The 21,513-nt window shown below is 39.3% G+C and overlaps 5 protein-coding genes and 2 long non-coding RNA genes across 10 annotated transcripts; 4 read left to right on the top strand and 3 right to left on the bottom strand.

The window, feature by feature from the left end:
* Positions 1 to 1,753: 1,753 nt before the first annotated feature.
* On the top strand, positions 1,754 to 5,278 carry LOC124188423 (probable peroxisomal acyl-coenzyme A oxidase 1). 2 transcript variants are annotated; one of them, XM_046581057.1, is made up of 17 exons: positions 1,754 to 1,944; positions 2,008 to 2,138; positions 2,200 to 2,350; positions 2,471 to 2,639; positions 2,708 to 2,817; positions 2,877 to 2,890; positions 2,959 to 3,078; positions 3,151 to 3,353; positions 3,425 to 3,507; positions 3,564 to 3,726; positions 3,791 to 3,888; positions 3,960 to 4,052; positions 4,119 to 4,253; positions 4,319 to 4,571; positions 4,675 to 4,718; positions 4,787 to 4,905; positions 4,967 to 5,278. In XM_046581057.1, exons 2-17 carry the CDS (start codon positions 2,012 to 2,014, stop codon positions 5,062 to 5,064), a joined length of 1,980 nt encoding a protein of 659 aa, XP_046437013.1. In that variant the 5' UTR covers positions 1,754 to 1,944; positions 2,008 to 2,011; the 3' UTR covers positions 5,065 to 5,278. The 2 variants fall into 2 exon arrangements, with proteins under 2 accessions (XP_046437013.1, XP_046437012.1); XM_046581056.1 differs by having other exon boundaries at positions 1,754 to 1,948.
* Positions 5,279 to 5,450: 172 nt separating this feature from the next.
* LOC124188428 (WD repeat-containing protein 13-like) lies at positions 5,451 to 11,592 on the top strand. Of its 2 annotated transcripts, none has more exons than XM_046581065.1 (14): positions 5,451 to 5,707; positions 5,770 to 6,029; positions 6,104 to 6,254; positions 6,329 to 6,495; positions 6,568 to 6,711; positions 6,772 to 6,965; positions 7,032 to 7,156; positions 7,224 to 7,304; positions 7,376 to 7,553; positions 9,455 to 9,568; positions 9,631 to 9,665; positions 9,732 to 10,946; positions 11,079 to 11,197; positions 11,263 to 11,592. In XM_046581065.1, the coding sequence occupies exons 1-9, from the start codon at positions 5,629 to 5,631 to the stop codon at positions 7,474 to 7,476; spliced, it is 1,302 nt and encodes a 433-aa protein (XP_046437021.1). In that variant the 5' UTR covers positions 5,451 to 5,628; the 3' UTR covers positions 7,477 to 7,553; positions 9,455 to 9,568; positions 9,631 to 9,665; positions 9,732 to 10,946; positions 11,079 to 11,197; positions 11,263 to 11,592. The 2 variants fall into 2 exon arrangements, with proteins under 2 accessions (XP_046437021.1, XP_046437020.1); XM_046581064.1 differs by having other exon boundaries at positions 11,016 to 11,197.
* On the bottom strand, positions 8,414 to 8,951 carry LOC124188433. The gene is made up of 2 exons (XR_006872354.1): positions 8,732 to 8,951; positions 8,414 to 8,657 (listed from the first exon to the last, which is right to left on the bottom strand). It is a non-coding gene; the product is annotated as an uncharacterized LOC124188433 (long non-coding RNA).
* Positions 11,593 to 12,202: 610 nt separating the features above from the next.
* On the top strand, positions 12,203 to 14,814 carry LOC124188424 (protein arginine N-methyltransferase 3-like). The gene is made up of 9 exons (XM_046581058.1): positions 12,203 to 12,662; positions 12,729 to 12,979; positions 13,042 to 13,310; positions 13,371 to 13,511; positions 13,582 to 13,675; positions 13,740 to 13,833; positions 13,898 to 14,124; positions 14,190 to 14,549; positions 14,618 to 14,814. The coding sequence occupies exons 1-9, from the start codon at positions 12,328 to 12,330 to the stop codon at positions 14,725 to 14,727; spliced, it is 1,881 nt and encodes a 626-aa protein (XP_046437014.1). The 5' UTR covers positions 12,203 to 12,327; the 3' UTR covers positions 14,728 to 14,814.
* An 85-nt stretch (positions 14,815 to 14,899) lies between these two features.
* On the bottom strand, positions 14,900 to 17,206 carry LOC124188427 (thymidine phosphorylase-like). The gene is made up of 9 exons (XM_046581062.1): positions 16,963 to 17,206; positions 16,553 to 16,633; positions 16,386 to 16,471; positions 16,219 to 16,324; positions 16,003 to 16,161; positions 15,802 to 15,920; positions 15,558 to 15,720; positions 15,271 to 15,492; positions 14,900 to 15,209 (listed from the first exon to the last, which is right to left on the bottom strand). Exons 1-9 carry the CDS (start codon positions 17,075 to 17,077, stop codon positions 14,932 to 14,934), a joined length of 1,329 nt encoding a protein of 442 aa, XP_046437018.1. The 5' UTR covers positions 17,078 to 17,206; the 3' UTR covers positions 14,900 to 14,931.
* A 413-nt stretch (positions 17,207 to 17,619) lies between these two features.
* LOC124188426 (thymidine phosphorylase-like) lies at positions 17,620 to 21,442 on the bottom strand. 2 transcript variants are annotated; one of them, XM_046581060.1, is made up of 12 exons: positions 21,317 to 21,442; positions 19,798 to 19,929; positions 19,656 to 19,689; positions 19,542 to 19,588; positions 19,356 to 19,441; positions 19,184 to 19,289; positions 18,998 to 19,103; positions 18,869 to 18,921; positions 18,675 to 18,793; positions 18,446 to 18,608; positions 18,173 to 18,385; positions 17,620 to 18,065 (listed from the first exon to the last, which is right to left on the bottom strand). In XM_046581060.1, the coding sequence occupies exons 2-12, from the start codon at positions 19,925 to 19,927 to the stop codon at positions 17,782 to 17,784; spliced, it is 1,341 nt and encodes a 446-aa protein (XP_046437016.1). In that variant the 5' UTR covers positions 19,928 to 19,929; positions 21,317 to 21,442; the 3' UTR covers positions 17,620 to 17,781. The 2 variants fall into 2 exon arrangements, with proteins under 2 accessions (XP_046437016.1, XP_046437017.1); XM_046581061.1 differs by lacking the exon at positions 21,317 to 21,442 and adding an exon at positions 20,220 to 20,354.
* LOC124188431 lies at positions 18,787 to 20,626 on the top strand. The gene is made up of 4 exons (XR_006872352.1): positions 18,787 to 18,953; positions 19,176 to 19,306; positions 19,619 to 19,708; positions 19,792 to 20,626. It is a non-coding gene; the product is annotated as an uncharacterized LOC124188431 (long non-coding RNA).
* Positions 21,443 to 21,513: the final 71 nt, after the last annotated feature.

Raw genomic sequence — 21,513 nt, 5'->3', positions numbered from 1 at the left:
ACACACACTTCCGCTTTTTTTTATGCTTTCGAAATCTGGCCACCACCTCCAGCCAATAATAATATTCGCGATTCGATCAAACAAACTTTGTCAAACGACGAACAACATTTTTTGTCTCAAACATGGCACGGATGATACATTTGTGCACCACGCCATGATTGAACGGCTTGATGGAATTCGAAGAGAGTCGAAAAAGAGCAAAAATATAGGACAAGAGGAATATAAATAGGATGGCCTATTATACACTACTGTCTTTTTGAAATATGGAGGAGATAATACACGGCTGGCTTTTCTTTTTCTTTTAAAATTTTCAAATCAGATTGCCTCCCTCTTGACTGCCGACAGCTGTTTTATTATTCAAGTCCTTGGCTGCTCTGTATAGAATAATCATCGAGGCATCTCCTTCAATTGCTATGATTCGCTGTAGTCGACCGAAAGAGTAACTCGAGCAATACACTTGGCCTTTGCTTGTTCTTCCTATGGATCTATAAGACTCAGCATAGCTAACAACATTTACCCTGTCTGAAAGAATAGTCAACATTCTTCCAACAAAAGAAAACAATAACCCGCTCATGTTATTGAACGCTTATTTGAATTTTTGATCCAGCAAAAGCGTTTTCGGGGGCGCATACAATTCTGCTTCTTTAGCATTTAAATTAATTTGGCAGAAATAAGCTAACGCTGGAATATTTCAATGGCGTTTTCCAATTCTAAACATGGGTCATTGCCAACTTATTACCATATTACGTCTTGTTTCAAAACCGGATCATGCTATTATATAAATGTACGGAAAGAGCCATTTTCATCGTTCCAGTGTTCTCATATAAAAACGCCATAACTTTTTTTAATCAATTCAGAAAGAGCAGGATGCAATTATAAGGGACATTTCTGTCGAAAAATTTGTAAATAACCTGCTGAAGCAATCTTCGATGTGGGGCGTGACAGAAAGCAATGCAGGGAAGAGATTGGATTCACGTGGGTCGTTATTCGTGAATCAAATTGGTTGCCATGGTGACAAGACTGAAATGTAGCAAAACACAGAAAGCAATTGCGTCACATTGCCGGATTCCTATGATTTGATCGCGTGCTGAGAACGGAGCATACGCTATATTCACGTGAAACTTGAAGGCTTATTGCTTGAATTGTCAAGTAATAGTCAACCGACAAGCAATATTTCGACACACGTACGGCATTCAACAATGGCGGTGATGCGCAATACTGGCGAACCAAGTTCCGAGAAATGATGAGCCATCCATTTTAAAACGCACTGGCTAAATCTATACAACCATCCCATGAAATATCCACTGTAAGAAAGTATATAACAACACAAAGAAATAAAATGGGAAATATAATCAAGAACTTGCTAAACTGTTTCGATTTACAATAAAAAGTATCCACCTCATTTTGTTGATAATAATAAACTTGCAGGGTTTTGCTTCGAAAATAGCGTCAACAGCATTATGTCCTAATAATATAAGTAATAAGGCAATGAACTTGGTCCCGTCAATTTACTGTGGAATTTTCTCCGATCCGCACCAAAGCGCAATTTTTTTCTTAATTTTTCACATTCACAGGGCTTTATGTGTTAAAAATACATTAAATAATTGAATAGATACGCTATAAAAAGATAATAACAAACTGCCCAGTCACCGTCTTTGGAGATTAATAAAAAATAACAAAAACCCATGGACTTTCGTATTTGACTCTTTTTATTTGGATGTACTGGCAATGCCTTCTATAATCTGACATATGTCGACTGCTTTAAGCTAGGAAAATACGTAATGTGATAATGAAAAAAGCCAACAAGTAGTTCAACATTCTAAACGGAGTTTTGACAGTACATATTGGAAACGTGAAGCTAATAGGACGTCGTATTCTGTATTTACTCTTATTGGGGTTGATTCAGCTGTTATCTCGATAAACGCCCAATAGTATCTTTGTTATGTAAGTGCTGTAATTTTTTCTTATTGGCGTACGTGTATCTATTTAAATGTCCTATTTCTACAGTAAAATGAGTAAAGAAATTTACGAAAATCCGGATTTGAAAAAGGAACGACAAAACTGCCCTTTCAACAAAGAAGAAATCACTCATCTTCTTGATGGAGGAAAAGAAAAAACCATCGAAAGGAAGGAACTTGGTAAAATCAAAAATTATCGCTGTCTTGATAGCAGTAAGCAATATTTCCTTTTTTTTTTTAGAAAACTACATTCTGTCTGACGAGCAGTTAAAAGATGCTGTTCCAATGGAGTACCTGAGCCATGCAGATAAATATGCTGAAGAACTACGCAAGGCATGTCTGCTAATGCATAAACTGGCAGATTCACCAGCTGGTCAAGTTCCAACTTTGAGGTGACTATTTAAATTGCCAATCAGAAGAAAAACATTCTCATCTTTTGTTTTTGTTGTGCACTTGAGGATCTTTTAACCTTTATATTTAAGGTTCTAATTAGGGTACTTGTTTCATTCTAGGGCCTTAATGGGAGCTGGACTTGGATCTGCTGTTTTGAAAGAAGGAAACCCCTTAGCACTGCATTATGTTATGTTCATCCCAGCTTTGATGGGCCAAGGAACAATAGATCAGCAAGCCAAGTGGCTTGAAAAAGCATACAATCTTAACATGATTGGAACATATGCCCAGGTAATTTAATGAACTGTCACACTTCTATTTATCTGTCAATTCATAACAGTTTTAATTTCACGACCAAGACTGAACTTGGGCATGGAACATTTCTTCGCGGACTTGAAACACGAGCAACTTATGACCCAAAAACGCAAGAATTTATATTGGAATCCCCATCACTAACTGCTTATAAATGGTGTTTGTGAATTATACTTTTTTTTAGAAATCACAATTTAATTATTTCTTTTTTCTTAGGTGGCCTGGGTCATGTAAGATTATAGTCTCTTATTATTCATTTAGTCATGTATTTCAAAATTGTAATCAATTAAAATTACAGTGGGTAAAACAGCAAATTACGCTGTCGTAATGGCGCAACTTTACACAAAAGGAAAATGTGAAGGCACTCATCCTTTCATGGTGCAGCTGAGGGACGAAGAAACTCACGAACCCCTGCCTGGTATAGTAAATATGTGGTTACATCCAGTGTGCATATCAAGTTACATACATTATGCAATACTTTTGTTAACAGGCATTTTGATTGGAGAAATTGGACCGAAGCTAGGAATGAATACAAATGACAACGGATATCTTGGCTTTGAAAAATTCCGAATTCCTCGTGACCATCTTTTAATGAAACACTCCCAAGTGCTGGAAGATGGAACATATGTAAAACCTACCAATAGTAAATTAAGCTACGCTACTATGGTATTCGTGCGCGTCGTTGTTTGCCAAGTAAAAAAAATCCGCTAACGAGCTAGATTTTCAAACGAAATTACTAATCCTGAGTACATGACCTTTGTCAGGATGTGACCACGAATTTGAGAAAAGCCGTCACTATTGCAACACGGTATAGTTGCGTTCGCCGTCAGTCAGAGCTCAAACCCGGGTTAGTTTTTACAGTTTATCTTTTAAGAGATGTTTACTCATTTCTAAAGAATTTAGGGATCGCGAGCCTCAGGTCATGGACTACCAGGCTCAACAAAATAAATTATTGCCACCATTGGCAGCTACTTTTGCATTCCAATTAGCAGCCGACCATCTATGGAATTTATACAATACTGCCAATAACAATATAGAACAAGGAGATTTAGAGCTACTACCAGACGTATATACTCTTTATGAAATACTTCTATAGCACTTTTCCTTTATCGTAATTATTTATTTAACAGCTCCATGGGTTGTCGTGCGCTTTGAAAGCGCTCTGTTCCAGTGAAGCTGCCAATTTTGTTGAAGTATGTCGACAATCGTGCGGGGGCCACGGTTACATGTATGTCATTAAATTAACTTGAATTACTTCAAATTTCTTAGAACTTGCGTATTTTTTATTGCTATTTATAGGTCATGTAGCAACTTCCCTCGCATTTACGGGCAGGTGACGGCAGCCGAAACATACGAAGGAGAAAATACGGTTTTGTGGCTGCAAGTTGCAAGGTTCGATTCACTTCAGTTAAGGACTATTGTGTATTTTATTCTAATCGATGATTACGATATCTGTAGATATTTAGTCAAGACTCGCAAAGAACAATCGGGAGGATTGAGCGTGAAATATCTTATTGGCGAAGAAAAGGGACCTAAAACCGTCGATACAACTCTCGAAGGAATTGTTAAGTTGTATCGGCGCGCCGCCGTTGGGTATAATTGTTCAATGGGTGTCTAGGGTACTTTGTTATTTAATTACATATATTTGTTTTTTCTAGGTTGGTTGACGTGGCAATAGCCGAGTTGGATAAAAGCGGTCGTAAAGGCGAAGCGCCCCACGATGCTTGGAATCATGCTGCCGTCTACCTAATCAAGGCTGCCCAAGCTCATGCCCGTTTATTTGTTGTTGAAAGCTTTGTCGATTCCCTAAAGGAGGGAAAGTTGTCGACACCGGTGCGCACTGTCCTTTCTCAGCTTTGCGAACTTTTTATAATTTACTGGCTTCTAGAACGAAGCGGTGATTTTTTCTTGGTAAGATGATCTACAATTCTCAATGAACGCAGAATAGAATTATTGTTGATACTTAATAGAGGGAGAAAGTCTGGTTATCTAATATTTATTTTGTATTTTATAGTGCTCCAACTTAACAAAGCAAGACTTGTTACTGCTAAATTCCAAGTACGCCCCGTTATTTATGTGTTCCCATTTCTCCCAGCTAATTTATTTATACGATTTATTGATTGCAGGTACGTGGAATTGCTTGCTGCAATCCGACCCCAGGCCGTTAACCTCGTCGATAGCTTTGATTTACGGGATGAGGTTCTCAATTCACCGCTTGGATGTTGGGATGGAAATGTGTACCAAAGTATGCTTTGTAAATTTGGAATTCAACTAAGTTTTTCTCACAAAGTAAACTTTGTTTCTAGGACTCTTTGATGAAGCTGCCAAAAGTCCTCTGAACCAATCGAATGTCCACGAATCCTTCCACAAATATTTGAAGCCCTTGTTAAAATCTAACCTTTAGTTTTGAAGGAAAATGTTGCTGGATGTTACACTTTTGGACAAACTACATTTGCTTGCAATATGTAATTAACATGATCGTATGGCGCATGTCGAACATTTTTTTATTTTTAGAATTTAAATAAGGGTTTTCTATTCTTTCAGGGTGAAAAATCTATACTTTGTTCAAATGTAGCATTTTTAGTAATTGGGATTATAATAAACTGAGTTCATATATATTTGAAATGCTCTTTTCAAATGCACTTTTAAAAAATAAAATAAATTATTGGTGGCAAAAATCCTTTATCATATTCATTGGACTAATTCTTCAGTTGCGAAAAAGCCGAAAATTAATTTTATCAATTTGACAATTTCTTATTTGAATCGCCAGAGCGGCAAGCAGACCAACAGCAGACGAAACTTTCATTAATTGGTTTGCTCAGTGTGCTCTTCGACGGTTCGACCTTCGTTATCATGAGCTGATCAGCTCATCACGTTTCTCTCCTTTCAAATAAAAAAAAACTTAGGTAGCGTACACCTACATACTCATTATATATTCATAAAAGAAATCCCATAACCTGTGCGTCACATGGCGAATGTGTGGCAGAATATTCTTGCATCAGACGCACTCTGCAATCATTTACGAACTCCCAACAATCCTTGCTTGAGTATGTACTGTAGAATCTATTGCTTTTATCGGATATTTTCTAAAATAATGACTATGTTACAGAAACTCTTTATTTACGTCGACGAGCTCTTTTGCTGCAAGAAAAATCTACCAAAGTATCAAGCAGTGAGGAGAGTTTCAGACGTTCTTACTTGCAGCTACGCTCTACAATCTTGTATGAAAGATATGGGGTACCAAAGGAAATTCTGTGCTCTCGTAGTCGCTCTGTTAGTCTACGTGGGATGAATGTATCCTTGTCTGAGAACAAAAACCACAATTCTCAAGATGACCGATACATGACAATTCAGCAAATGTTGGATCATGTATGTACATGGGATTATATGAATGCAGTTTGTTTATATTTTAATTTCTCCTGAATTCTGGTTATTTTTTCTAGCATAAAGAAGCTATTTCAAATCTTACATTTGCAAAAGATGAAGCATCCCTTCTTGCATGTGCTTCTTTTGATGGAACCTTGTCTATTTGTGAAGTTTCACCCATATGCAGAGTCTTACACATCCTATCTGGTCATGCAGCAGCAGTGACAGGTAATTTTTTATCAAAGTTTTCATGGTTTAAATGATGCTGAATATTGTAGCTAGTATGTGATTTTGTCTTTCAGATGTACATTGGTCGGACAGAAATGAGTGGCTTTTGAGTTGCTCCTTGGACGCATCACTTCGATTGTGGGATGCACAAACCGGGAAATGTTTGCGAATATTTCGTGATCCGACCAAGTCATCCATCAATTGCTGTGCGTTTTTACCTTCCAACAACAATCTAGTCGTAGTAAGCATATCACAATCTATTGCATTGCACACTAAATATATTTGATTAAAATTATTTTTTGGTTTGAAACAGGCCGGGAACAAACGTGGTATGGTTCAAATACTCAACATTTCAACAGGCATCTTCCCGCTTAATGGTAGCAGTCAAATCGGAGCACCAGTTACTTGCCTCACTTGTGATGGGTTGGGTAGATTAATATGGGCTGGTGACGATCGGGTAATTAATTGTAGCTACTTAATTTTTTTTAAAAGTTACTTTAATGTTGCTATTATTAAGGGTTACATAAATTCGTTTCTTGTGGATTCAGCAACGGGGCGACTGACTAAAGGACGTCGTCTTGAAATTCAACCTTCAGTGCGTTCTCAAGGACCATTGGTCACCTCTATTTCTTTCACGGCATGGGCTGGTCGAGGTGGACGTGATCCTAGCCTGCTAGTCAGTTGCGCTGCTAATGCTCTATTTTTATACAAGTCTGTTTACTTTCGACTTATTGCGGGATGTGAATTATAATTGCGTTACGTCTCCTTCCTCAACAGGATTGTCGATGAACAAGGAGGACTTCGCCTGAAACGAAGATGCCCGTTAGCACACCATCAGTCTAAAATTCGATCAGAGTTTTGTCCAGTGTCATCTCAGCCAGGAGCGTGGTGCCCAAATCTAGGTAATAACTCGTACATGCTGAAATGTTTTCCATTTAATTTATGGGAAACTGTTATGTTTCTAAACAGTGTCTGGTGGTGAGGATGGGTGCATCTATTTTTTGCATGTTGATGCTACGTCAACTACAACTCGTCGCATTCCCGCACACGGTAAAATCCCTTTAGTAAACATCTATTTTTAAAAGACTGGTGTTTTATCCCTGTTTAATTGGAATTTACAGCTTCTGCCGTGCTATCAGTGGCAGCCAACTACAACGGAGCTCTTTTAGCTTCAGGAGATAGCCGTGGTATTATTATGCTCTGGGGAAAACCATCCCATTGAAACTCCTCCCTACTAATCAATTCAATGCTCTAATGTCTAACAAATATCGTCATTGATCTCTCAACGCGGATTGTCAAGTATGTAAAATTTAATGATTGTCTTAGCTTTATTTTTAAATATAATGTTTGAAGCGCTAGTAGGAAACGCAGCAAGCAGCCCATTCTTTTAAAATTAGATTTATATGTTGAGCTAGCAACTATTCTGGATGAAAATTCGTTAAGTGTTGCTTTTCCGGTTCCGTCCAGAGAATCCGTTTATTGACGTTCTGCAATCGCGAAGATAAAAACACGCCCCTTAAAAAGTTTGCAGGATGTGAGTTGTATACGTACTTGCGTCATTTTCTAGCGTATTGCTGTTTGCAAACATCAAAAGAAAGCCGTAATGATGCAACTACGACTGTTTAACGAAGAGTTCGTCCTTTCTATCAGTAATCGGAATTCTGAAATCCCAACTATTATTGAACTAATCACTTTTATGACGGAATTCTCATTAACGTCAGATGCCTTTCTCGGTTTTGACGTTTTAGCAACGTGATTTCATTACGTTATGAAAAACGTGAAATCTAATGACGTCATGTTCAGGCTATTTTTAAAAAGTCACGATTTTCGTCATGGACGTCAGAATTTGAAAAGATTTGGGAAATGCGGTGACTATTAAGGCATCGAGAACGAGATTGAACCGCAACCCGGTTCCGTTGGGTTAACTGTGATGACTCACCATTGGTATTTCAAAAGAAAACAAGAAAACAAGCAAAAAAAAACCCTTCTGCAAAATGGTGCTTCACAAGCAACGTTTGGCAATAGTGTTTTCTCCTTTCTACGAACCGGGGCGCCACCGACAACAAAAAACAACAGAGAGAGGGCTGGACCCGCTGGAGTCGTATTTCTCAGCCAGTTGTTCCTAGCCAGTCGATAGTTTCATTTGGTTGTTCAGCGCAGTGGGCGTTAGAAAACAAGTTCTCTTCCAGTTTATTCAGAATATCGAGTATTATTTAGTTCTTGCCAGAAATGGAAAAAGGAAACCCTCCCCCGTACGCACCTTCTGCACGTAAGTAATCGAAGCAAGAAATTCCTTTGATTTTGTGGTTGAAATTTAGAAAGGAAATGACTGTCTGTCTGGCTATACTTCATCAGGGCGTATTGTGTTTTGTGTAGGATATGTAGGACAGGAACGAAAAAGCACTATATTCAAACAAAAAAGAAAGTTGCGCTTAATAGCTTTCCGTCCCGGGTGAAGTCATGTTATGTGTGACAACCTCGTTCTCAATTGGATTTTTATTTTGCCTTTGCACTCATGCTGAATTTTGGTTTGAAGGACTCGGTGGAATTATGTTTCAGACGTTTGTTGAGACTAGAAATCCGAGATGCCATCCGTGTCAACATCAACCGACTGGGTGGCAACTGGAAATGCGCAACAAGGTCTTTCAATTCCTTTGATTCTTGAAATCAACAAGCTCTCCTTTTAAGTCGATTAAGCAACCAGCATTCTAGCCACCAGCACATTTCTGTTGTATGTCAGGCAGGGGGTAAAGGGCTATCCAAGGGACGCGTTCCCTTGTAAAGGCAACGTCGCGTCCTCCATCTTTTAGCTCGTGCAATTTGTTTGCCGTTCTAATAAGAAAAATATTGCAGATTAAAATGATCCTCGTCCGCTTACTAGCGAGTTGGTGCAATCCAATTAATCCAGCTGTGAAAAGCTGGATGATGAAACGTTGCCTTGGAGATGATACCCTTCTTTGGACAAAATACCGAATTCCTTAGGCCGGACTCGTTCTCTTGGTTATAAAGCTCATGATTTATTCATGCAGTCTTGTATTTCATTATTCCATGCGCGACTCCAAGCACGACGAAAAAGTTGACTCACCGAAACGAAGCCATAAAATTGGTGTTGTAGGCTATTTAACTTTTATTTCCGTATGGTAGCGTTTGGAGGAAGGAAAAACAAGCAATTTTAAAAAGAAAATTTGTATTTTCAACAGCTCCCCCAGGATTTATAATGCAAGAAGAACAGAAATGCTACCCTGCACTGCCAGTGGCCGACCCTGCTCCCACTGTTATTCACGTTGGGAACCAACAGGCCGCACCACCGCAAGGTACTTTTGAAAAATATTGTTACATTTAACTCTTCAGTTTAATTCACTTTTACTTTCAACAGTGATCGTCGTGGGAGGAGGATGTCCGAAATGTCACGTATGTCGATACACATTGAAAAATTTAAAAAGGTTTTGTTTGTAATATTGATTTTTGTTTGTATAGGTGGGTTCGATTCACACTAGCCACATCACGTGCTGCGGAATATTGTGGGCTATTTTACTATTTCCAGTCGGATTACTTTGCCTTTTGTGTTGCACTAAAAAGAGGTGCACCAACTGTTCATACACAGACTAGTAATTATGAACCCGCATGTGCTGACGTTTTGCAACAAGTGCAGGATAAGTCGATGATTGGAAGCTTGAAATGAAGGGATTCATTTATCCTTGAAAGAAAGACCAAAAAAACAAGGAATAACTATTAAGTATTACACACTATTTTCTCTTGCTTGAAAAAAAAAAGAAAATTTGACTCTTACTTAAAGCACGAAATGCATGTAATTTCGTGAATATTTGAAAGCCTTTCGTTCCAATTTCTTTCTATGTTTTTACGTGTACGATTATCTAACCGCTGTGTGTAGCTATTCCAACGATATGATAATTAATCAGATTTTTTTAAAACTATATCGCATTATTGTTAGTAATTGGTAGTGGTTTAATGCTATTTAGTATACAGAAAATTTTAACCAATTTATATATTTAAACAAGCGCTGTACAGTATGTGTTTTTTCAAAAAAAGAAATAAAATTGATTCCTTCCTCACATTTTCACAAGGAAAAAAACCAAAACATTTGATCTTTTTAATTATTCTTAAAGTAACATAGCTGCTGCAGGACTTTATAATGGGAGCTGCTAGACTAGAGTCAGATTCAGGGTCAATTGAGCAACTTTTTGTGAAAAACCCACTTTTGTTAAAAATCGAAACACGTCCCTTTTTAAAAAAAAATAACGTTAACAACATTTCCCCTGTTCAAATTATAGTAGACATCCCGGGTCAACCTCAAAAGCAGTCGTTAGAGGGAAACTGCGTCGAAGGGGGAGAACCGTGGGGTGGGAAACTTTTCATCCCCTCCCTCCTTTTTTCTGCCGTACGAAAAAGGAAACAAAAGGACTGATATTCATTTCGCTTTTTAGTATCTTGGCTCTGTTGGCCCTTAAGAGATTGTCCCGTAGTCACAAAAGAACCTTTAAAAATAGATATTCAAGCCCATTTACTTTGTTAAAACTGCTGCATTCCTTTTAAGAATCGTACCCCACTGTCCTATTTAATCCCCATAAAAATTCTTACCTGTTTTCGCCGGAAGTTTGCTTGAATTATAAAAAGCAAGGCAGTCCAGTCGACATTGTGAAAGCATGGCTATCGAAACTCAAAAACCCTCGGGTATGTATTTCTTCGAACTATATTGGCAACCCAAATAGCATTCTTCATTGCTTATTTTTTGTGTGTCAGCCCCACCTGGTTTTCTTAACATGAGCGGCCAGCAGCAGGCTCAACAATCGTATTTACCTTTAGATAATTGCCATCATCATACTCCACCAGTAATGAATGCACCCAGCCACACCATCATCAATGTAAACACTCAACCATCAAAATCTGTCGTTTTCGTTGGTGGGGGTTGTCCATCGTGCCGAGTATGTGATTTTACAAATATTTTACGAATAGTTTATAATATACGTTGTATATTGCTTTCAAACAGGTTGGTGTGCTGTCCAAGAGTCATTGTACTTTTTGTGGCATTTTGTGGTCAATTCTTCTTTTCCCAATCGGGTTGTTATGCCTCTGCTGTTGTACGAAGGACCGCTGTTCCAATTGCTCGTACACTCAAAATTGATGCAATTGAACAGCAAGTGAGTCTGCAATAGTGCATTACTCGAAAGAAAACAATGCTTCGTCGTTTTGTATTGTGTCAAATCGTTGAAACTGCTGTCAAACAAAGAAAAACGAATTCACTTGAAGTGGATTAGCTAAGTTACCGTTAAATGTGTTTATAACCAAGAAAATCTGTTCAATACAAGATTAAAACGTGCATTCCGTTTCCTTTTTTATCAACTTTATATTTGCTATGTTGATTCATAACTTCTTTTGCTTTTATGTGATACCTAAGATCTCCATCGTGCCGATCGTGCTTTTCAGACTGAAGGCATTGCAAATTCCCAATAGAAATTAGAGACAAAAACCGACTACAACATGTAATCCAAAACAAGTTGACTTGATTAATTCGAGAACGTAGACGAAGCAGAGAATACAGTAACCTTCATGGCATATTCATTAAGTTGGTAGTTGGATATCCTTTTTTTTTTTTAATTATCAGACTACAGCTAATATCTGAATCCTGATAACAAGCGTTGCAGTGTCAGAACCATAAAAAGCTATAAACAAGTAACTTGAATAAGAACCCAATTCAGTGCGGTATTTCGTGTTCTTTACTTGTTCCCGGCTATGTGTTATAGCCAAACCATAGCATCAAATGAATGAGAGGACTCGGATATCAGTTGCGAATAGTGATGAAATAAATATAACACCAGTCACATGAAAATTAGTTAGTCCATTTCGAAATTTGAAAAACCACTTTGAATCGGCCGCTCGTAAAAAAACTGGTACAAAGGCGCCACCTATAGTACTGTTTAGAAACTATTCAGAGAAACATCAGACGAATTTGGACATCCCTACCACACACGTGGAATTAATCATTCATTCTGACATTCAGAAAAAGAGGTTGTATCTTAATTTTTTCGTCCGTCCTTTGTATGAAAATAAAGTAATGGATCCCGACGGAGACCTCCCTGTATTGTTGGAAACGAGTGAAACAAACCTCCCTCACCAATCTTTCCATGAAAGCAGCACAAATGTTAGTGTAGCCGATTCGGCAGCTGCAACCATGGGAAGCGAGTCTTTTAGAGAATTTAGTGATCGCGGTCAAATTAGCAGCAACTCTTCTTCCGACAGTGATGTCTCTGATGAGGAGTCTTTTGTTGAATCAGGTTGTAACAGTAATAAACCATCCTCCAACCAAGATCGCTTTAATGAAAGTGGCATGAGCAGTGATGAAGACTGGGTTGAAGAACCTTGTGCAGATGAACCCATGCATAATATCAAGTAAAATTCTTAATATTATTTGTTTTAAATCAGTGAATCACAAAATACTTTTTGCCATCATCACAGGTGCCTTTTCTGTTGCGAAATCCTGTCAAATGCCCATTCTGTATTGGAGCATTGCCAAACTGTGCATCACTTTAGCTTGGCTGCTCTGCAGAAAAAACATGGAATGGATCAATATAGTTTCATCAGGCTGATCAATTTCATTCGCTCATGTAGTGCTACTTCCAGGGAAGTCATGGATATGGACATGCCTATTTGGGAACAAGACAAGTTTATGATGCCTGTCATTGAGGATGATGCTCTTCTCATGTATGGTAAGAAAGTGAGATAACTGTTTCCTAAATTTAAAATGAGGAATTGATGATTTTCCCTTTAGATTTTGATGGAGATGGAGACATTCCTAAGGGATCTGCATCGGAAGTCGTTTCAACAGCGACTTCGTCTGATAGCGACAATTTGAAGGTTCAAACTGAGGGGCAAATGTTTTCAAACTTCCGAGTGGCGAATGCAGAAGGTGGCCATGTGACACTGAGTCAATCTCATTTTGACGATTTGCACGCCACCCTTCAAAGAATGCAGCTGGTTGTCGACGAATCCAATGCTACTTTGAAGCAGTATCAAAAAGATATGGAATCTATGCGCAAGGTGAACGCATAACATCACTTTTGGTATTTCATGCTTCTAACGCGCAGTTTGGTAATATAGGCAATGAAACACATGGTCATGGGAGATAAACAAAAAGAGGAGGAAGATCTTGCCGCATTGCGTTGTGAGGAAGAAGAGGATGAGGAAGATGGTTATTTCTCTGGTTATGCACATTTTAGCATTCACCACGACATGCTTGCCGTAATTTTTTTACTTAATCTTATCAATCGTTTTGTTATAAAATTTCAGTTTTTCCTTTTTAAAAAATTAGGACAAACCGAGAACAGACAGCTATCGTGACGCCATCATTAAAAATAGCCATATGATGAAGGATAAGATTGTTTTGGATCTGGGGTGTGGAACTGGTAGGATTTTCAAACAAGAACTTTTTAAATGTGAAAACGGAATCATACGCCCTTATTTTCTTAGGCATCCTGTCGATGTTTGCGGTTCAAGCCGGTGCTTCGAAGGTTATTGGAGTGGACCAATCGCAGATCATTTTTAATGCTATGGCTATTATAAGGTACGCACTTGATTTTTTATTTTAGTTTTCTTCGTAAAAATGTGTGCTATTTCCGCACTTTCAGGGAGAACAAGATGGAAAACAAGATCAAACTGGTTCGTGGGAAAATCGAAGAAGTTACCTTGAATGAACCTATGGTCGATGTGCTAGTTTCGGAATGGATGGGATACTTTCTTCTTTTTGAAGGCATGCTGGATAGTGTTATTCATGCTAGGAACAAATACCTTGCTCCCGACGGCCTTATGCTCCCCAATTCCTGCACTATTTCGATGATGGCCATTGGGGATTCTGGTGGGAATTTGCATAGCTTTTTTTTATAGGTTTTTTAAAAATTTTCTTTTACCTTTTCACATTAGAGCGCTACTCTGAAATGGTGAGATTTTGGGACGATGTGTACGGATTGAAAATGACATCGATGCGGCCCGAAGTTCTCCGTGAAGCATCGATCGAAACTGTTCCAGTGGATAAGATTCTTAGCGATCCATCACTAGTACTTCAGTTAGATCTGAAAACATGTACATCGCAGGAAACAGAATTTTTCAGAGTCTTCCAATTGAAAATGACACGGGAGGATAAACTGACTGCTTTGGTTGGTTCGTTTGACGTCACATTCCATTTGGATCACACGGTTCTGCTTTCTACTTCGCCTTACAGCTCGCCTACTCACTGGAAACAGACAGTTTTTTATTTGCCTGAGCCCATAACCGTGCATACAGGTAAATTCCATGATGGAATTTGTTCATTATTCGATTTTCTCTTGAGTCATATTTTAAATTTTTTTCAGGACAAGTTCTCGACTGCAGCATCAAAGTTCAGCGTCACAGTAAAGAAGTCCGCTGGCTTGATGTGACCATAACTATTAACGGAGAAAAATTCAAATACAGCCTTAGCTGAACACCATCTTTTTATATGTAATATCCATACCAACAATATTTTCATCGATACCGTGCTTGTTACTCAGTACAACATGTACAACATGTATAATATCCTCATCTTAAATTCTTCTAAACAATTTTGCAAAAACACTGAAGAGATCGAAGACTGGAAGAAAAACACGAAGAAACAGTGCTGTTTGAAGAGTATTATTCAACCCTTAGTTCATTGTATGATTTCAAGAATTCGGCTGACTTGAGTTGTTTGTTGTTGGGGGCTTATGCTTATGGCATCTTGTAGTTTATCCCATAGGTTCTTTGGTACGTTTTCGCATTCGTGTTTCAGTTCTCCCCAAACTTGACCCTCATGGACGGCCTGCCCCACCTTGACATTGAGTTGAACTCCAACTGCTGGCAGAATCACATCGGAAGCTCTGGCCCGAGCGGCACCGAGTGCGCCGCAAACTTGAGCGATGGCAAGAGCATCAAGATCAGCGACGTAGCCTTTTTCAAAAGTAAGAGGTATTAGCCTTGGCAAGTTTTGACAGTTCGACGTAGACAATACCAGAAGCTGCAGTTACTAGCGGAGAAGAAAATTTTTCTTTGGGTAAAACAGATTCAACATTTCCATGGCAAAGTTCGTAAGCCACGCCCGGCTGAACATTTTGATTGATCAACATTTTCTCGAACCGGTTCAGCGCTGCTCCGTTCTTCAAGGTTTCAAGAATTAAATCCCGTCCCTGGGCGATATTAGTCGCCTTGCCCGTGGAATGCAACAGTAGTGCTCCTGATGGGAAAAACACGTTCTCTTTGATATTTGTTGACGTTTAAATCAATTGAATGCAAGAAAACCTTGAATAGCCACCAACTCGTTGAGATCTTCTGGTCCGTTTCCTTTCAGACCCGATATGGCCTCAATCACTTCCAGCGAGTTCCCTACCATCATTCCTAAGGGATGATCCATTGATGTCAACACAGCTGTGGTCGACATTCCTTGGTCTCTTGCCGCACCAACCTTTAATGAAAAAGCAAAAAAAATTACCAATCTGTTTTGCCTTAAAAAACAAACAGACAGTTTATAATTAAGAATTCTTACAAGATTTTTGGCTAGATGGCGAGCATCGGCAAGTGTAGGAGAGAACGAAGCCCTCCCAACTTTGACATCGAGAACTAGAGCTCTGACATTTTCAGCCGCCTTTTTGGAAATGATGGACGCTACACACACACAACATACAATAGTTGCATTGTTTATTATTATTATATTATTTTATTTTTTAAATATGTTTCTATTCTTTACCTGTGACAAAGTTGGCGTTGTCAACGGTTCCGGTAATGTCTCTAGTGGCGTACATGATCCGATCTGCAGGTACCAGTTTGGCCGTCTGACCGCAAATGCAACAACCGGAATCAGCCAGGCATTGTTGCATTTGTTCAAGGGTTAAATCAACTTTAAATCCTACAAATTCCTTCATGATTAAGGTTTTCTGTAGTAAAAAAAAATTAATTAATTTACCTGGAATGGTTTCAAGTTTATCTAGCGTACCACCCGTAAAACCAAGTCCTCGTCCCGAAACCATTGGAACTTTTAATCCGCAAGCAGCCAAAGCGGGTGCCAGGATCTTGTTTATTCAAAGTGAGATAATATCTTTTTGCAATTAATGTAAATTTTATTTTGCTAACCAACGAAATTTTATCTCCCACGCCACCAGTACTGTGTTTGTCAACCAACACCGGTTTCCACTCTTCCGGCCAGGACAGCGTTTCGCCTTTCAATCAAAGGTAAAAAAAGACCCGTTATATTGGTCGGTTTGTTTGCCATAATTTAGCTTATAATGCAGAATTCTTACCTGAAAACGTCATAGTGTTAGTGAGCGTAGAGAGTTCCCTTGCGTTCATTCCTTTTAAATACCATGCCATCAGCATGGCTCCTTTGATTACCAAGCAAGAAAAAGAACTAAATGTTATTAAAATCCCATTTTCTTAGTCAGCGATTTCTCGATCTTGTCGAACTGTCGATCAATAACACAGGTCAACGCATACAGAAAATGACGACACATCAATGACGACATCACAGTCCAACTGTTCAAATAATTGCAGATATCGGTATTCTCCAATTTTTGCGTCCGCTCCGTGCGTCTCGTCTTTCAAAGGGTTTTACATTCGACTTCAAGTAAAATTCTGTACTGAGTTTTGATATCCTTGAATGTAGTATGCGGGATGGAAAACACTCCTGTGTGAAATGTTAATTGATATATACCTAGTTGGGAGCCTTCCAGTCGCCCATCCACCAGCTCTTTGATGAAGAATTTGATCTCTTCGTCGGTCAAATCTTGTCCATCACGTTTCTTGATAATCACGTCAGCAATTCGCATATTGGCAAAGTTTCTAGAGAGGGGTGCGCTTTATAACGTGTTCGCTAAACAACTGAACCTTGTCCCGCAGACGACCGTGCAAGGGAGCGGAACCGGCGTGAAGCGTTCACAAACGGCGAGCGCATGCGTAACCAAAATAACTTGTTTCCCCCCATCAACCATATATATACCAATGTACCCTGGAGCGCCGAGGCCTTCATCTACAGTCTTTATCTGGGATCTAAAGACATTTCGACCGATTTCGACATGATGGAAAGACGTAGGGTGTACCCGATATCAGAAAGAACCCTTGAAATAGCAAAACCCCCAAAAACAGCTTCTAATACGCAATTGACGATGTGGTGTTGCCGTCAGGGTCGGTCAGCTTGCACTCGTGCTTCGCACGTCAGGAAATCCTTGAAATGACAACCTGCGTCATTCTTGCTATTAGTTTTTTCTATCTGCTTAGTTGTTTTTTTTATTTAAACCAATCGAAACTTGTGTGGCCTCATCTGTCCGTCAAAAACAAGAAAAACAATCAGGAAAGAAAGAAATCAATTTAATTCTGGTTATTCTTTTGTATTAAAAAAATAACTAGTTGGTTGCTCGAGCGAGGTAAATATGGCTCAGGTTGTGGTTGAACATTGGCAAGACCACGATTGACGTCAGCACAGCTTTCTGTCTGTGCGCGGTCATTGCGTTTTTATCTATTGTTGCTTTTTCTGCTATTGTACTATCTCTAAAATCCTAGTGGTTTGGACAAGGGTTGCATGGGGCGCGTTTCCGACAACGACAGCATTTTGCAATTTGACGAGAAGGTCGGATGCTACCGACTGCTCTTCATGATGGAGATTTGCCCAAGGTTGTCCTTGAGTAATGGATTGTCCAACAGTGACAAGTAACTCGATACCGACGGCCGAAAGGATTTCGTCCGATGCTCGGGCACGTGCGGCTCCGAGTGCACCGCAAACGGAACCACAGGCTAAAGCATCTATGTCTAAGACCCGACCTGAGAAGGTTATCAAATAAATAAGGTTATCTCACTTTATAATTGAATCCGTACAAAGTTGGGTGGAGACGATTGGTCGTATTGGGTAGGTTTTCATTTGTTCATACCCGATAACGGAGACAGAATAGCTGTAACGTATTTGGCTCGTGTTAGTTGATATCCTCCCGAGCACAAGTCTGCAGCCAACCGCACGTCGACATTTTGATGCACGAGCATCTTCTCAAAACAAGCTAGAGCCGCCCCGTTATGAAGAGTCTCTTCGATAAGTTGCTGTCCTTTTGAAACGTCCGTTCGACCAACCGAATTCAATAACAGTCCGCCTGTATATGATATCGTGTACGTGTTAGTTAGTTTGCAAGATGTTTATGAAAATGACGTACCTTGAATTTTAACGAGTTCAACCAGATCCGCTGGTCCTTTCCCCCGCAAAGTTTCAATCACTTCCATCACTTCTAACGAATTGCCGATGGCCATTCCAATGGGTACATCCATTGTCGTAAGGACGGCCGTGGTATTGATCCCTTGATCCCGGGCTGCTTCCACCTGTTATGTATTTTTTAATTATTTTTTGAGATTTCTCATTTGGTTCGGTTTTGTATGTTTTGTTACCAAACTCTTGGCTACTAGGCGGGCGTCGTTCAGGTTTTTGAAGAAGGCCGCCCTCCCAACTTTAACGTCCAATACGAGAGCGCTGATATTTTCCGCAGCTTTTTTTGAAATGATGGATGCTATTTGTTTGAATAAGGAAATATTTTTAAAAGAAAACTGGTTGTTTTCAATCGAATCGAAACGGGTTTCCCTACCAGTGGCAAGACTGATATTATCTACGGTCGCTGTGACATCACGAGCAGCATACCTGTTTTGACGAAACCATTTGATTGAAAAGAGGTATTGAATAATCTCAAAAGTTAATATCAAATTTGGAAAGTTACATTATTCGGTCGGCCGGGACAAGACTCTTAGTTTGACCTGCGATGAAACATCCGGCGTGTTTAAGACATTCACGCATCTGCTCGTTGGTTAAACTGACATTGAATCCTCAATTTTGAATCAGAATCAATGAATGTTGTTTGAGAAAATAAAATCTAATTTTGTTTTAAATTTTAATAGCCAATTACCTGGAATGGCTTCGAGTTTATCCAGCGTTCCACCGGTGAAACTCAACCCTCGTCCAGACACCATAGGCACTTTCAATCCGCAAGCGGCCAAGGCTGGAGCTAGCACCTGAAAAAAAAACAAATGTGAGTTAGTTAAATATTCCTATTACATTCGAGAAAAATTGTGGTTTACCAACGAAACTTTATCACCCACACCACCCGTGCTGTGCTTATCTACCAACAGCGTCTTCCATTCCTCTGGCCATGAAAGAGTTTCTCCTATATTTATCGTTTTTTAACAAATATTTACCATGTTACAGAAAATTACGTAATAAGTTTTGTTTAAATAAAATCAGCTTGAGATAGTAAAAGTATAAACCTGAATGGGTCATGCAATCGATGAGGACGGTCAGTTCCTTCGGTGACCTAGTAAATTAATGTTTGATACTTTTTTAGGACATTTCCTAGAAAAGGAAAAAGGATAGCAACTTACATTCCATTGAAGTACCAGGCCATTAACATCGCTCCTGTAAAACGTACATTGATGTAGGCCATATATTATCAACTTGTTGTGACTACGTTATTAGAATACTTCAAATGATAAATACGTAATTTTCGTGAAACTCCAGACTTGCCTAATTGAACTGGTTCGATGCAACCCTTGACCATTTCGTCGATAAAGAATTTGATCTCTTCTGGCTCCAACTCGTATTTGTCCCTCTTCTTCTGGATGACATCAGGAATTCGGATGGATTGACGCTCCATTGCTAAGAAAACGACAAAATTAAATCTATCCCGTCTCCTCAATTAAATATGATGACTATTTCTCCTGTCCTGGCAACTAGCTTCCCCCAACTGACTTGATGAATCCTCTGACTGGCTCATTTATGCATTCAGGCACCACTCCCCCTTCACGCCTGCTCCATCCTCCGTATAGGCGGTACATCGGACCCTCAGTGACGTGAAAAACTACTGACCGTTGCCTAGATTTGTGTTATGACCTACCCGGGAGCTTGTCAGCGTTCATATTTTTGGGATCAGTAAATTTGATACATACCGAAGGATTTTTCTTGGAAAAGTTTAATCTCCGTCGTTTGAATCGACCGTTATTCTGAACAGAAACATAACGAGTCAAATCAGCAAGGGAGTCGAATTTATGGTGCAGTCATGTTGTTGACCCTTATTGTTGCTGATCAACACTGGTCTAAACCTTTTTTGAAATATCCATACTTTCTAACGCCAAGGTGCCCGCCCACCTAAAATGCCATTCTTATCGCACACCCACTTTGTTTGCACTTGTCTCCTTTTCTGTCCAGTGTCCACGTTCGCTTTTACCTGGAACCGATCTTAATTGCAACATGCAGTTTTTGATTCCCCCCCATTGTCGGCTGGTTCAAACCCTCGATCGTGTTCCTTATCTTTCGCTGGTTGGCATGTAATTTCATACACTTCTTTGGACAAGTTCTTGATTAAATAAGACTATACTTCCTCCCGTTTAGTAATTTCTTGGAATCGCGGTGAAGGTCTGAATTGGTTGTCATGCCGTCGTTTCTGCATTGGATTATGACCAATTTTTCCTACATCGCAGTTAATTCAGTGATTCTCGCTGCCAAACGAAAATAATTTTCAAAATGTTATCTGTCGTAAATGACTAGTGAATATTTAGCCTATAAATATAGACATCTATCTCGATCGATATCTAGACGGTATTCTATTTCATTATTTGCTCCATATGAAATCGTTAAGGCGGGCCTGCGTAGAGAGATGAAACTGATCCCGCCTATACTCCCTTCCTATTTGAATGGGTTTGTTTGAGTGACATAAACAAAGATGTCGCCAAACTAAAACAGACTCAATCAGCAATTTTTCGACGCAGTTTTTTAAAAAAAACTGACATTTGATGGATGTTTACGAATGAATTTGTATATGATTTACTACTTCCTGGTTCGATTTGGCAGTGCTGCGATCCTCTGCTGAGGGTCGCTCCGGACAGTAAAATCGGATGCGAATTACGACACACATTCCAATTGTTACTCAACGAGAACAGAAATAAAAAAAATGAACCACGCTACTGATTTTCTGTGTGGAAGGGGGCGGGGCGGTAATGTCGTTGATCGGACATTCAGTAAAGGAGATGGAAGTAATAGTTGATACCTACAGCTGCAGTGGACAATCGCGGGTAACGGCCTACTCCAACCTCGCCGAAACAAAAGCGAAAGGAAAACTAGACAGTGCAACATGCAGGTAATATTTCTTGTGAAGTGCACACCCATCCTTCTTGGGTCATTAAGCTTACTCATGAAATGTAGAAAAACCCAGAAATAAGCGGTTAAGACTGAAAAAGGAGCGGT

This window comes from Daphnia pulex, chromosome 2, assembly GCF_021134715.1.
Source record: "Daphnia pulex isolate KAP4 chromosome 2, ASM2113471v1".
In the NCBI taxonomy this organism is placed as follows: domain Eukaryota; kingdom Metazoa; phylum Arthropoda; class Branchiopoda; order Diplostraca; family Daphniidae; genus Daphnia; species Daphnia pulex.
This window is presented reverse-complemented; position numbering and strand designations above follow the sequence as displayed.